Here is a 16,424-nt window from a genome sequence, read left to right as displayed (position 1 = left end):
GTGTGTGTTCATGTTTGAAAAAGAGCAAAAGCTTCCATATTTCTTTCAAATGCTGGCTGAGGTTTGTTCTTAGCAGAGCATTCGAGCACATGGTTGGCGTTTCTGAGGCTGTGGGCCATCACCGTGGGGCAGATTTTGCTGAATTGGAGCTCAAAGGTCGGCTCCTTTGCAAGACTACCGGAAAAATACAGCAGTATTGTTACTGACTGATACAAAAGCTGGATATGCAAAGCCAAACAGATTCATGAAGTAGAATTACCATCACTAAATACCATCTAGGACAAAAAGTAACTATTTATAATTTCTGTTGGCTAATAAGACTCTTGATACGGAAAGTAAAGGCCTTTTTTTGTTTGTTTGTTTGTTTTTGTTTTGTTTTGTTTTGTTTGATTTGTTGTTGTTTGTTTGTTTGTTTTGTTTTTGTTTTAAAGTAACCATAGTGGTTTGGGAGAAGAGGACTTACAGGCATTGCAGGCCTTTAAAAACAGCTTTCATTTTTTCTTGAACCCATGATCAAGATGTCTCAGTTATACTTTGACAAGCAAGTCAATTCTCTGGTTAGTGGGGTCTGAGGAGTCATAATATGTAGTCTGATTCTACTCTAGTCCTGTTTCATCCCAGGAAGCCCATTTTGAAGCTCTGCACCCCCACTACAAAAAGCTGTATAAAACAACCAAACAAACAAAAAACCAGTAAAGCAACAGGATTTAAGTTTTTCCAGAGGTGATTTAATTCTTATTTCATTAGTGTAAGTTACTCTTTGTTGGAGCACTTAGGCAGGGGAAAAATGATTGTTGATTTTTCTGTAAGGTCTTTAAATGACACAGAAATAAGAGACCAAGAAGGTAAAGAAAGATAAATTTACAACAAATTTAGAGAAGGTTGTCTAGCTGAACTTCTTTGGACTTCTAAAAATAGTTAGTATGTACTAGATAAACACAGGTGCATATTTTGGTGCAGATAGCTGCAAATTGATATTTTGTAGCTTGTTGTCAGCATTATATTATTTCATTGCAACTGATACCCAGTCTGAATCAGATCTTTCTCTAAGTGAAAGCGAAAATATAATAGGAGTTACTTTTCTCAATGTTTTAAACATACACTAGTTCCACATGGGTCAATGAGGATTTTGGTCTTGTAACACATTCTGTCACCATTCAGGTGTATGTGAATACAGATTATAAACTCTAAGCTACTCTCTATATTGTGAAAGTCTTCTATGACTTTGTAGGGGGTATTTCCCAAACTCAAGTAACACAAACAGAAATGAAAGGGTGGGAAGACTTACTCAAGATTAAGACTCCATTTGTTTAATATACCACACCAAGAAACCATAGGCTGACAGACAAAAAGTAGGAATGGGAAGGAACAGTTGTGTCTGAATTCTGTCCATATACAGTCATTTCCGCTTGGAAACTTCTCACCCTTCAAGTGGACCAAATTGGGGTTAGCTTAGTGAAGCTTTCATTGTACTCTTAAGGAAAATATTTCAGCAGCCAGGTGAAGTTTTGCAAGGACATGCAACCACAAAAAGATTTGGGAGCTCTAGCTCACTCGGAGGTAAGTGTGCCTTGCCAGAGTGAGCTGTGTCTTGAATACACAATGTTAGATTTTGTTGGCTGAAGGACATCAACTACTATGTATTTTTCCCCCTACTCGAATTGAGAAAAGCGTAGTCTGTTACTGTTTCTGATTTAAGAGACATAGTAAGGAATGATGTAAGAGGGTGAGAGAGAGATTATCTTGATGACAATCTAGATTTTATTGTATCACCTTAAAGTAGCACAACCTGCAGTACTAATGAAATTGTGTTCTTGGTTTGAAAGGGCAATTGTTAGCCTGACTTTGTGCTCACTAAAAACATTTCCCCAATCTTGTTAAATTATTGCACTCATTTCAGATTTTTATGGCTGTGCAGCTTACCAGCCCTCATTTCTTTACGTTTCATTCATTTTCCTTGTATTGATGATTAATGGAGGATGTCAAACGTTAGAGTGAGCAGGCATCAGCAAATGCAAGATCATAATTAGTTTAGCTGACGAGGGCCTCTGATAGCACTTGCATCTGGATGGAAAAATTACCCTATAGGGAACTGGCTGCTCACCAGGTCTTTTTAGTGATACATTGTGAAACACCCGATGAATCAAATGCCCTTTCAATGCCAAGAAAGTGTTCCAGTCTTGAAGCCAAAATTATGTCTGCAGAAAGCTTTCCATTTGAAATGTATCAGAGTACAATTATAACCATTGTATTTTTTTGGCATGAACACCAGTCTTCTACAGTATGGACTAAAGTTAAATAAATTACTTAAATTTTATGAAACCCTGAAATTTTGACTTATCGTGTTAGTAATTTTTAATTTATAATAAAATTACTCTTCGCCCAAGCATTTTTTTTCCCCATACTCAACCATTCTTATCATGAAAAAGGGAACAGAGATGAAATTCAGATTTTCTTTCCAGCAAAAGAATTCCATTTCCTGCTTATTAGTATTTGTGCCCACAAACACAGCCTGACTTTTGTTTAAATGAGAAGTTTAATGAAATCATTACTCTGTAGAAAGAATTTAACGAGCAATACTCATAAACGTGTCTACTTTTAAATATTCTTGGATCATTATGAAAGCTGATGAATGCACAGCTCAGTCTGGTTAAAAATCAATTTGTATTTAGGAAAGTTGTACTGTGCCTTTCTTTGCCTGAATAAATAAAAGGAATATATCTATACATTGATGAGACTGTGTTTTGTGGGGTTTCAGGTGAAGTTTGAAAGAGGTCTCATTAAGAAAGAACACTACTTTTATTGTTTGGCAGAGGTTACTCCTTGTTCTTAGGGGATGAAGGAAATCTATGCTATTTTATACTGATTTCAGAAGTAAGTGGGAACAACTGGAACTGAATATTGTGTATTCAATTTATGAAGTATTATCTCTGTTAAAAGAATTGGTATGACGCAGATACAAACTGCAATTAATTAACATGGTGGTTTTCAGGATTCCTGTTACCGATCGCACTTTAAAATCAAGCAAACTAAAAAGAAATAATCTGTTGTGAAATGCAGTGAACAAAATAGGAGAAGTTTACAGAATGTTCTCTGTCAGCTTCCAGAGTGGTTTTCAGAATTTGCTGTTTAGAAACCATCATTAAATGCACAAAACCTGAAGTTCAAAAAGTTAAAGCTGTTATTCTGAAAAGGCTTTGGTGTTTCACACACCTCATCCATCACTCTAGGGTTAATTATAATGAAAATCAGTGGTGCCTATTAAGCACAATTGAACCTGACCTCATTATGGGCAGTGTGGTTTTATACTGTCATTGTTGCCAGTCTAGAGACAAAACTCTTGTGTTGATTTGTCCTAACTCCGCAGATCATGTGACTCACCTCTGACCTGTTTTTTTTTCTGTGTGTTTTTTTTTCTTCCCTATTTCAGAGACGTAGAGGCTCGGGTGTTTTTTGTGCCAATTGCCTGACCACAAAGACCTCTCTCTGGCGAAAGAATGCAAATGGTGGATATGTATGCAATGCGTGTGGCCTCTACCAGAAGCTTCACTCGGTAGGAAGAACTTACTAGTTTGTTCAGAAAAAAAGGGGTTATACAGCTAAGCTGGGCAGCTGTGGTCTTGTCTGGTTGTGTGATTAGTACCACTCCCTGGCCTGCAGTTAATTTCCTAACAGGGTTTTGCAGTATGGTCACTTTGGGATCAGATGTGATTCATTATAAAGCAGGCTGGGATGCTGTGGGTAGACGTGTTTGAGATCACCAGTGATGCATTTAATTATTTTGATACAAAATAAGGGGAAAATTATTTCTTTTCTGGGAATTCCATTTAAAGGCATACAAAATGTTGTGATGAAAGCTCTCTAAATTCAAGAGCCCTCATGTTCGTAATCAAAAAATAAAATAAAATTCTTCAAGTCAGAGATCACATCTATATCAAAAATATCCCTTGCTGTGGTTCTTGTTTGCTTTCATTCCTTTTCCCCCTCTACTCTTTACATCAAATTTCCTAGAGATACGGGCTTTGGGTTTTCTGGTTCTCTTTTTTCTTCTAGAATTCCTATAGTCTGCTGCAGACTCTGAAATAGCAAGGAAGCTACTCAGGTGATGGCACTCATCACTTTCTGGGAGAATTATTCAGCATCCCTCCAGATCAGGCATGGAATAAGAAATAATCATGGATTATCTATATTGCTTTTTATCTTATCGACACTTGGCTTCATCCTGAGAGATGTTGAATGCTTTGGTCCAGGTCCAGGAAAGTCATGCTTAAGTGTTTCCTTGGATCAATGCCAAAATGCTCATAATCTTCTAAGTTAAGACCCAATAGTTAAATATTATCCCTACTATCTTTAATAGAAGCACATGGGAGAGTCAGGTGACCAGGTTTTGACTCTTAATTAATTAAATTTTTGAAACATTCCCATGAAGTTAGAAAATAATACTGTTTTTCACCATAAGAAACTGAGGCAGCCATTTGGGGTTTGATAAGGCAATGTAACAATCTAGGCTTTGAGCCAAAATCAGAAATCCTGTGTTTTGGGAGAGTGCATTTTCTTAAAACATTTTTTTAGAAATTCTATTAAAAAACAAAACAAAACAAAAAAACAGTAAACTATTTCAAATGCATTAACACTCCAAGTGTCCAGGCCTCTCTAAACTTGAGGCATAAGCTTCTAAATCAGTTATCAGTTTCTGTGAATTGTATCCTTGGTCTTGTGTACAGGCCATACAACAATCTTGTTTACTCAAGACCACTTAAAAAATAAAATTATTCCAGTTTTCAAAAGCAGAAAGACCATCAGCAATCTTAAACATTACCTCTGTTTTCTGTGTCCTGCTGTTCTGAGGTCAGTAACTGTTTTTTAGCTCCAGAACATCCCAGCAGTCAGATGAAATCTGAGGGGGAGAAGATGAACTAATGCATGATTTCTGGCCAGCATCTTGGCTAGATCTTGCTGAAAGTATTATCTTCCTGGAGAACTCTCAAAGTTCTAGATACAATATCTGAATTAAGGTAAATTGATCACTCATGATAATCTACAAAGACTTTAAGAAGGAAAGCGTGGCTTTGCAACATTAATTTAACATTTGAGTCCAGTTATTTGTAGAACTTCTATGGACAACCTCATTTTTTTCCGTTTTATAAAATACATCTCTAAATTATAGTGTTGGAGTTTACCATAATTATTAGTATGACTTGCTGAATAGATGAAAGCTACAAGAATCAGCTCTGAATTCAAAAACATAGCTCAGATAATTCTTATGAACCATAGGGAACAAACTAGTGTGCTTCCCACAATAATAATTAGCAATACAATGTCAAACTTCTTTTTAGGCATATAGAGAAAGAGGTGACTCAGTCTTAGCTCTACTGTTCAAGCATGGCAATAAGCTGCCATTCACTGGACATTTGACATTAATATCTACAATTGAACTTTGACCAAACAAACACAAAGAATTTAATTAAGCTGCCACTACTGTGGTACAATAGCAACTCCATTGTAAGTTGGAGTCTGAAATAATCAAACAAATCTCTCCTTTGGGTCACCATTTGAAACAATCCCATGTAAAGGGATGCTCTTTAGAGTGACAATAGAAAGATAAAAGTTTCTTCTATCTGCATGTCTCTTTACCCATCTACCTCTTCATGAAAAATTGCAGTATTTGTTGTGTTTTTGAATTAAGGAGTTTAAGATGTTGCAGTTATTAAGAAAAGGGCTGATACTATAAAAATCCAAGGTTATATAACTGTTCCCCTTATAAGTTGCCCCATTGAACTAAATTATGCTACTCAGCTGAATAAAATTATTCACCTATAGTAGGTTTGCACATTTAATTGGATTATCACTATCTAGAACTACTGTGCTCATTAACAAGTCAGTAATTAAGAGTGTGTATAATACAGTTTATCTCTACGGTCCCTTATTTTACTGGTATTTAGTAAGAAAACTATTGTCTGTCATATATTACGAAGAAGTATCAAATAACAAATGCAAAGATTGTAATGATTGCTGCTAGGAGTCAGGTTTCCACTTTTATGATACCCTTGAATAACTTTGTTTTCACAGTTTTTCAATCTACCTATTGGTCATTTACATGAAACTTGTCAGATTTCTCACATTTATCTCCCTTAATGCAGACAAATATGTTAAGAAATGTGTAATAATATTCAAATGGTCAATTATTAAAGCAGTTTAAGTGAAAAAAAAGCTGCTTCCAGTTCACTGAAAACATATAAAATGTCCACATCTGCTGACATAGAAAAGGCTCTCCAGAATCATGAATTGGACCACTTACATTTTGCTGCTATAACTCATTTTTAATAGCTCTAACTCAGTCATGGAAGACTAGATTTTGTTCCTTAGTGATTCCTTGGCTAAATCCTCAAACAACTTCTGTGAGGAGTTAGAGCATATTATTCTAGGATTAGATATTACTGATTTCGTAGTGGAGAGGTCACACCAATTTCCCATTGTATCTAGGAAATCTAGGAAGTCTAGTCAAAATAATCTATTGAAACTATTTTTTTTTTTTTGTAAAGTTACTTATAGATTTGAGGGAGGGAGACTCAATTGATAGAGAGATGGTAAAAAAAAAAAACTTTTTGTGATAAGACTGTATGTATATTATGTATAACTTATAATTAAGGATCTGATACAGAATATTTGAAAAGTAAAGTTCTGGCAATATGTTCACTATTTTCCAAATTGAGAGCCTCACTGGCTATCAAGAAGGAAGTAAACTTTTTTTTTTTGTCTTCAGTTGCAAACATACAGAATATTCTTATCTGCACCTTTGTACTATGAATAAGAAATATGTGAGTAGTGTTACTCCACTGAGTACTCTGTTTTAATCAGCAAAAGACTAGCAGATGGGTGCAATCACTGGCATACTGAAGTATTGTTAAGTTATACCTAGAGCCATTAACTCCTACTGGCATGTAAGTTGAAGAGACAGAACTGCAAACGTGTGAGGATCCTTACAGGTATGAAGATGTTTCTTTTGACTACTAGCAGGATCAGATTTCACACCTGTAGCATGAAGAGTAAGGTTGAAATGATTTTCTGAAGCCATATGAAAGTGCTCTGTAGTGTATAAATAAAAGTTTAAAGTGAGCAACATCAACAGATTTGTAAGTTCTCACACACCTTGTCAGTATGACAGCGTCATGAAAAGGTTAGAACGTTACACTGAGCTTGTAATAAAGAGAGTATATTCTAATGTATATTAATTGGCCACTGAGTCTGCAAACTGTAAACTTTATTTGCATAGAATTTACATGGAAAATATTCTAATTGTATCTAAAATTCATTTTGCCTCAACTTTGATCTTTTTGAAGAGATTGGTTCAGTTGCTATTTTTCTGCTAAGTTGAAATTTTGCATATTAAAACTCTAAATCAAAATGTATACTACTTCAGAATTAGATTTTTAATAAAAATAAAATCTTAACTTGTAGCTGCACTGCCTAATACATTGTTAACTACTAAGAATGAGATGACATTAGGGAAGTAAATAGTTGAAGGAGGAGAAGATGGCATAAGGAGAGAGAAACTAGATCACTACAAGTAGTAGAGTGAGCGCTTTTCCAGCTCTGGATATTTTTGTATTAATTTAAAGTTACAAATATATAAATATCATATTACATTGGAGATTCAGATTGTTTTGGGTACTGACTGTAGGCCAAAGTTTAACCTGTGCTTTAAAACAGTGTTAAAAAGAAATTTTCCAAATAAACCATATAAGAGGAATACTGTGTGGGGCACTTTTCTGGCCTTCAACGAAAATAGGATTATGTGTGCATTTGGACAAGACATTTAGGAAGAAATACAGTAGAGATGAAGGAGGAGAAGTTGATACCAAGGTCCCTTCGTCCTTTTGGAGTTAGGAAAATATTTTGTCTGGTCTTTCTTCATCTTTCTTAGTCCCTTTCCTACCATCATCATCCTACTCGCCACCACGGTGGACTTAGAGCCCTTCTGCTAGGTGATAGTGACCATGATTAGGAAGCCATGTATTCATTGTCATTTTCCATCCATGGTGTGTAGGGGGTTGGGTGTCAAGGTAAGTATTACCCAATTCTTGTAGTGTGATCTGTGCAAATCCCTGCCTGGTACCAGCTCTTCTGACATGGTGCATCGAAAATCTCTGATGCATAGGGCCATGCATCTCCCACCTCATATCCAATTCTCAGCAGTGTCTTTCAGCATGTCTACCCCCAAATTTTTCAGGAGTAAGGGGTAAGAAGTGCTTTGACAGCTTGGACATTTAATTCCCTTTTAAGTAAACAGGTATAGTATGTTGAAGACTGTTGACTTAGTATGGCAAAACAAACGAGTTCATAGTTTATTTTTAACATGACAGGCCAGGTACCAGCATTTTGGTTGACTTTCCTTATTTGTGACAAATAGTCATTCCCATAAAACTCTCTTACAATATAGCTGTTCACAAAAGATAAATGTGCATGAGTGCGGTCTTGCAGATTTGTTTAATGTCTCTTTTTTTTTGTTTCCTTTTGTTCATTATGTGTGTGTTCCATGCAGACTCCCAGGCCTTTAAACATCATTAAGCAGAACAATGGTGAGCAGATCATTAGGAGACGAACAAGAAAGCGCCTTAACCCGGAGGCACTTCAGGCTGAGCAGCTAAACAAACAGCAGAGGGGTAGCAGTGAGGAACAAGTCAATGGAAGCCCCTTAGAGAGGAGGTCAGAGGATCATTTAACTGAAGGTCATCAGAGAGAAATTCAGCTTCCCAGCCTCAGTAAATATGAGGCCCAAGGTTCATTGACTAAAAGCCATTCTGCTCAGCAGCCAATATTGGTCAGCCAAACTCTGGATATTCACAAAAGGATGCAACCTTTGCACATTCAGATTAAAAGTCCTCAGGAAAGTACTGGAGACCCAGGAAACAGTTCATCAATATCAGAAGGGAAAGGAAGCTCAGAGAGAGGCAGCCCGATAGAAAAATACATGAGACCTGCGAAACACCCAAACTATTCACCACCTGGAAGCCCTATCGAAAAATACCAGTACCCACTCTTTGGACTTCCGTTTGTACACAATGACTTTCAGAGTGAAGCTGACTGGCTGAGATTCTGGAGTAAATATAAGCTGTCTGTTCCTGGGAATCCACACTACTTGAGTCATGTGCCTGGCCTACCAAATCCTTGCCAAAACTATGTGCCTTATCCCACCTTTAATCTGCCTCCTCATTTTTCAGCTGTCGGATCAGACAATGACATTCCTCTAGATTTGGCGATAAAGCATTCCAGACCTGGGCCAACTGCAAACGGTGCCTCCAAGGAAAAGAGTAAGGCACCACCAAATGTAAAAAATGAAGGTCCCTTGAATGTAGTTAAAACAGAGAAAGTTGATAGAAGTACTCAAGATGAACTTTCTACCAAGTGTGTGCACTGTGGCATTGTCTTTCTGGATGAAGTGATGTATGCTTTGCATATGAGTTGCCATGGTGACAGTGGACCTTTCCAGTGCAGCATATGCCAGCATCTTTGCACGGACAAGTATGACTTCACAACTCACATCCAGAGGGGCCTACACAGGAACAATGCACAAGCTGAAAAGAATGGAAAACCTAAAGAGTAAACCTTAGCACTTAGCACAATTAAACAGAAATAGGTTTCCTTGATGGGAATTCAATAGCTTGTAATGTCTTGTGAAGACCTATAAAGCACTTCATATAGAGAGCATGCCTTATCCAATATTAAATCCCTTGTTCTTTTCTTTTTCTTCCTTTTTCTTCTTTTTTTTTTTCCCTCCTCATTTTTTTCTTTTAAATGAGTGGGTTACCAAGAAAAAAAGAACAGTTGGATGGTGGCCAGAAGGGGAAGAAGATAGTAGCATGGGACGTGGCCAACCAAAGCTAGCCAGAATGCAGTGAATCATGGCGATTAACTTTGAGAAAATTTTACCGGACATTTAATACCTTTGCTATTGTGTAAGAGACATAACTGGCAAGAGTGCAAAGATGTGTATATGTATATACTGCTGCAGGGGTATAGTGAACATATGCACATTGTATATAAGAACTAGACTTGTTAAATATACAGATGTTAAAAGGTCATTTTCTTTTCTTTAATTTGGGCTAATTTCTGCCCTACAACATGCCTTAGGATCACCTTTTCCTCAAAGCTTTGGCAGCAATTTCATCTAGATGTTTCTCAGACTCTGCTGATTTTTAGCTACCATTTTATCACTACATTCTTTCTAGCACATTTTACTCTAGGAAAACCATTTTTTTGCAAGTGAAGTCTCTAATACAGAAGCCACACTCAAGGTTTAATTTGCATAGAACAAGGTAACCTGCTATATTTTATTTTAATATATTTTAATATATTGCGTTTCTAAACCTTAAAGTCTAAGGTTACTTCTCCACAGGCTTAACATTGCTATACATACCAGTCAATCCCTTCAGTAGACTTATACCAGCTTTTGCTAAGTAGCATTAAATGTCTTCATAGTACTTTTTAATACTTAAAGCTTTGTAAAAACTATCCATGAAGGGAAAGCTCCTCAGCATAACTGCTCAGGGAAATAGGGCTAAATAACTAAATATTAAATAATTGGTTAAAGGTGCTGTTAGACGAGCCTCCATGCTTGCTACAAGGGTGTACAAGAACTGACTTTAATCATTTTCATTATAGTGTCCCAACCAGTAGTTTATTATTTTGCCACAGGGATGTAGAAGATATTACAAGCTACTGGATGCACTGTCAGATTAACTTATTTCATTAAAGAAGTTGGGAGAACAAATAGAAAAAACCTTATTTTTCTAGTAAATATTAATGTATTACATTTCAAATAATGGTGCCTGACATATTGAATAATTATTTTCTACAGTGTACGTATGCAACAAAGATATTCCATCATGCATTAGAGTCAGTTCTGGCTCTGCCTCGCTGTTTACATTTGCAAATGTAGCAAACAAGGTAATGAAGCAACTATTTCTATTGCAGTAGGTATCTTTTTTTCTGTGTGTGTGCATTAAAGTTGTAAACGATAACATGAAATGAATGAAATTTGTTGATATTAATGGTATGGAAAAACAAGAAGGAAATGAAAATATTTTTATGCCTACTTAGGAAAAAAAGGGTAGCACTATTCATTCCAAGTACTTTTGTATTCTTAAGCTCTTAACTCACATTGTTATGCTTAAAATGATAAACATATATCCTCTTTTTATTGCTTTGTCTGTGTTTCAGAAGAAACATTTCAGAAATTATTTTGATAAGTGCTGTTTGACGATGCAGCACTGATGTTTTATTGCATTCTGTAGTAGCATTGCACTCCATTTTTACAATATTACGCAGTTGCTTTTTTGTTTTGTTTGGGTTTGTTTCTTTTTCGCAGTGCAGGGTCTTAGTTCCTTACGGTTGGATGGCAGGTGTAGCTCAACTGGTTCATGAATGTTGCAGCGAATGAAGTTTAAAATGTCTTTCTGATATTATGTTGTCTTTTATTTCTCCATTCATGCATTTTATTTTTTAAAATGTTCTATAAAGATATCTCTGGACTAAGTCCTCACTTGAGATTATATGTAAAGGGTCCTATTCTGATCTCACTTACATGCCGCCTTTCTCAGATTTACATGTAATTGAAACTAAAGCATCATAAAAAGAAAAAAAGTTCTTGTATTTAACTTACCTGAATCTCACCACTCTCCCTTCTAGAATTTGGTGCACTTATAACATAGTTAACCAGATAGACAGGGAGGTGGAAGATAAAAGGAGAGGTGATAGGAAGTGTCTTATAGGGGTTGGCAAAAGGAAAAACAGGGAGGAACTGGCCTAAACATTCAGCACTTTGATAGTCTTTAGAAAAGATGATGTGCCTAAAGCAGCCAGCAATGACCATCACCATGCATGAGAAGCACTTACGCAGCTGATCTCCAAAGGTCTTGCTGACCTTGGCAGTATTTTAGGTGTTACATTTTCACACAGATGAAATGTTCTTGCACAGTTTCTCTGATTTGTCAGGCACAGACAGGCTATTGTTCAGCATTAGGCTTGCATTCCTTCCTGCTCCACACATTGCTTCTATACTGGTGAGCAGCATATGGAAAATCCCACTCAATCTGTTTGCGGTTGAGTTCTATAACCCTTTAATAGTGTTCTAGGTTAGCAAAGGATATTGGGCCACATTCTTTTTCTTCTATTTTTAGATGAATCTCCTGCTTGATACCAGTGCCGGACAATGTCTGGTTGTGTTTTTACTATTGTTCTCCAGTAATAAGTTCTGACTTGGTTTTTGTTGATTTATTTTTGTTGGGTATTTTTTGTTTCTGTTTATTTCTGTGGGGACTGAAATAGATTGCCCTCGTTTTGTTACGTCAGGGTCCAGTGTGTGTCCTTTTCAGCTTTTCCAAGAAACGTTAGGCTCACTTAGCAGTAATTTTATTGGCTTCGGAGTTAGCTGCCTGCCGATTATCAGTAGTTACTGTTTTGACTTACTTCTTCCAAGACCTGCCTGTGGCTTCTTCATGGATGGAAGCTGCATCTTCATGGCAAAATATTTTATGGGGGACATGCGCATTATAAAACTTGAGCACCACCCTGTACTACATAATACCTCTTGCTACTCAGAAGTAAGAGGCGAACAAGGAGAAATGCACCCACTAGGGTTTGGGGATGAGAAGAAATGAAATCATATGAGTGCAAAGAACAAGAAACAAGACAGAGTTTGGGATATTAATAGTACACCTAGATGGTGCAAATAAAATTTGAGGAAAGTTCATTGTTCTTGCCATGACATATTGAGATGTTCTAAGATTTGTGCTTTGTAAGAAATGGGATTTTGCCATAGCCTGTTCTCTTTGATTGGGATGTGGGGAGCACAGTTTTTTTTTCTTAACAAAAGAGAGGTGGTTCCATCCCTTTTCCAGACTCTTTCACAATGGATATTTAGTGAAAGGAAAATAAATCCTGGCATTGAAAAAAGAAAAATCTTGTGTAATAACTCTCAGGTGTAATCCAGTGTTAGCCCACACAATTAATTACTGCACCCACTGCATTTTGATCAGCTTACAAGATCAGCTAAAAGTTAAACTTCACAGAATCATTATTTGTACGCAATATCCCAGTGTCTTCAAGGTGTTACACTTTTCTCACCAGCGAATGGTTGCTGAAGATCTGAAAATGTATCTCAGATTGGATCCCAGACTAAGCAGAGGGTTCAGAAACAGAGAGCATGCAGTATCTAAACTTGCAGAGCAGGGCAAAGTTTCCATTTTCTAAAGAATGAACACTGTATAGTCACAACCCTCATGCAGCATCTTCTGCAAATCAAACTGTCCTTCAGCTATTACTTTGTGGCTCCTGCCCCCTAGGTTAATGCAGCAGGAGAGGAAGGCTTTCCAGGGCGCAGTTTGAGTAGTTCAGGTGCTAAATTCAGTGCTTAACAACAGAAGTTTTGCACCTAATTGCCTCTGTGCTGATGAAACTCCTCCCTGAAGTTTTCATGGACCATCCAGAAAGGCCAGGGGTGGGTGAGGATGGCACTGGATATTATGCATCTTTGCTTTGGCTAAAAGATGTACTGGTGCACTTGTGTCAGTTTTAAAAAAAGAGGATGCAGAGACATCTCAAGCAGTTAAGGCACACTGAGGGTAAGAGATCGTGGTTTTTTGTTTTGTTTTGTTTTGTTTTTTTTCACCTAGAGGGAGAGCAGGACAAAAGTGACCAGTGCTAATTGTATACAGTGCTGAAACGTAGTGGATGTGCAGTGGGGAGACCTGATTTGGCAACTGTGGATAAGCACTCAGTTCAGGGACAGACTTTCAAGTCCATCTCTGGACGGGACAGCGTGGCTTTGTAGTCAAAACTACTTGCTTTATGCACTGAGGATGTTGTCTACTATCTGTTTTTTGCCCAGGATGTATGAATATATTCGCATTCTTGCTCCTGTATTGATTTTTCTTGGCTAAGTTAACATGCTAATTCCTAATACTGGTCAGGAAAAGCCAAAGAGATTAGAAGTTCACTTCTCTTCAGCCAGAAGGGTAGAAACACTTCCTTCTGCTTCTGTGGAGACAGTTATGCTTGGCAAAGGATAGCAAGTAATTTGTCAACGTATCCCAAACGTGATAGATAAGTGAAAAATCCCTTCTAAACTTTTTTATAAAGTTAAGATAGGCCGAGTAGAATGATTTGCATAATTTCCTCACCCTGGAATAGGATTCCTCCCTACCCTCTTCCTCACAAATTTCTTTCATTCAACCAGCTCTGGAAAGCTAGCAGTTGGTGAGATGCTACCTATACAATAATCCCATATAATCCTGATTTACCTCTTTTTAAGAGGATAAAAGACAATAATTTAATGATTCCCAGCCAAATAAATACTGTGGTTTTATGTTGTTTTGTTTTGTTTTGTTTTGTTTTTGAGTACACTTAGCAAAGTAAAATGCTTAGAATAAGCATTGTAACAGCAACCACAGATTTCTGTGCTGTATCCTATAATTTTGGTCTCTGAGCTCTATGTAGAAGGAGAACAGGAGAAAAGGAAACATCTCAAAATGCCATTGTAAATTTAGCTTACAGAAAATTCACCAGCAGGAAAAGGAGAAAAAAAAAAAAGGAAAAAAAAAATAATAAAGAATGACTTCATGTTGCTAAAAACCATCATTAAACTTGTAGCCCTGATTTGACTCTAGAATGTTGGCTCTTATTGTTTTGTCCTTACAACACATGGATGTTTTTTGTTTTTTATTTTTTATTTTCTGTTTTGTTTTGTTTTGTTTTTTGGTTTTCATAGTGCATGTTCATTTCTACTCACAAACATGTTCTTGGTGTATTTCTTATGCAAACAATCTTCAGGCAGCAAAGATGTCTGTTACATCTAAACTTGAATAATAAAGTTTTACCACCAGTTATAAATCAGATTCATGTCATTGTTTCTGGGGAAAATGTAATGTCATAGTGTCACTACAGCATAGTGGGGTTGGGGAGGAAGACAATCCAGAGCTGAGCTGTTCTGAGAGCCTGACATGGCCTGTCAGCATCTATGAGTAACGGCTGATGATTTCGGCTGAAAGGCAAAAGCAGAATTGCACAAGCCATGAATGCATGAAAAGAAAAGGAGCACCTTCAAAAATAGATTGGCCCTATTTTAGTCCTGTGTTATGGACTCTATATGTAATCAAAAACTTACTCAAGTCAATGACAAGATATAGAGCAAAAGTCTGTTTCCGTGGATTTTGAACTTTTTAAAATACTCCATCCAGCAGCTTGCCATTACATTACTGGTTTTATTCTGCTGCCTCAAAGTGGAACAAACCTTGGAATGATTTTGAGGATGACATACGCTGATACTGTGATCAATAAGTGAAATGTGATCACTTATGATGTGATCAATAACTGAAATGTGATCAATATCCCAGGGTTAACAATTCTACCTTTCACTCAAAGTCCACAGAGGTCTTTAAATAACCCCTGATACTCAGGATTGTGGTTTTCCATCATGCCCGCAACTCTTCCAGGAAACCCTGCTCGCTCCCATCACACAGGTTATTGACTCAATGGTGACTCAGGAACAGAGTGTACCACCTACAAAGTTGCCACCACCACTTCCTCCAGCAGCCTTGGAGGTTTCCTCAGAGATCCTGAATCGAAGAACTGGCCATATCAGCTCAGCCTGATGTTTCTGTGTGGATGAGCTCACAGCCCAGGGTGGTATGGCTCCTGGCCATCATTTCCATTATGCTGTCATTTCCTTTCTCCATAGGTTTGGACACATCTCCATGGTTGAGAGACTGTTCATCTCATGCAAAATAATGTTTTAAAGTAATACAAAATGGTAAAATCTGTTTATAATGTTAGAGTACAAATGTTCTGGAGCTCAGTTTTAGAAACACCATGCCAAAAATAACTTCCCCCTGAGATTCATTCTTTCAGACAATTCAGATGCAGACCCTATGCATTTTCAGTCTCTTTTTAATTTCCTGAGATTAATAAAAATAATAACTGTAGTAAAGGGAAAAAGAAAAAAAAAAAAAAAAAAAAAGGAAAGAAAGAAAGGAAAGAAAAAAACAAGCTTTCCAAGGCAGGGGGAACCAGTTTTGGAGACATAACTTTATGCTTAGGCTTTATGCAGTTTGAAAAAGGTGGTATATGCAAAAGCTAGTCAGTATGAATGTTAGGAGACTATATATTTACACATATACACTGTCTCTATATAAGTATATATACATAAACTATATACATACAGAGCTATATGGAGAGAGCTTATATATATATGTAAACTGAGAGAGAAGGTTAAATAATCAAATATTTTCACCTGTTAAAGAATAACATGAAGATTTACTCCTAATTTGCATTCGTGTTACAAAACTAACCCTGACCAGTGGAATCTGTCATTTATCAGAATCAAAACCAGTGCTTAATATTTCAATTCAGTCTTCATATACTTATGT

The 16,424-nt window shown here is 36.8% G+C and overlaps 1 protein-coding gene across 5 annotated transcripts in view; it reads left to right on the top strand.

The window, feature by feature from the left end:
• TRPS1 (transcriptional repressor GATA binding 1) overlaps positions 1 to 14,889 on the top strand; it is a 212,647-nt gene extending 197,758 nt beyond the window's left edge. For all 5 annotated transcript variants that reach the window (XM_035317376.1, XM_035317378.1, XM_035317373.1 and 2 more), the window contains 2 exons: positions 3,431 to 3,553; positions 8,543 to 14,889. In XM_035317376.1, the coding sequence (XP_035173267.1) occupies positions 3,431 to 3,553; positions 8,543 to 9,604 (1,185 nt within the window). In that variant the 3' untranslated portion in view covers positions 9,605 to 14,889. The remainder of the gene's footprint in view (positions 1 to 3,430; positions 3,554 to 8,542) is intronic.
• The last annotated feature ends 1,535 nt before the right edge of the window (positions 14,890 to 16,424 follow it).

Source organism: Oxyura jamaicensis, chromosome 2 (genome assembly GCF_011077185.1).
Source record: "Oxyura jamaicensis isolate SHBP4307 breed ruddy duck chromosome 2, BPBGC_Ojam_1.0, whole genome shotgun sequence".
Taxonomy (NCBI): Eukaryota; Metazoa; Chordata; class Aves; order Anseriformes; family Anatidae; genus Oxyura; species Oxyura jamaicensis.
Note: the sequence above shows the minus strand (reverse complement) of the source record. Positions and strands in the feature narration are given on the sequence as shown.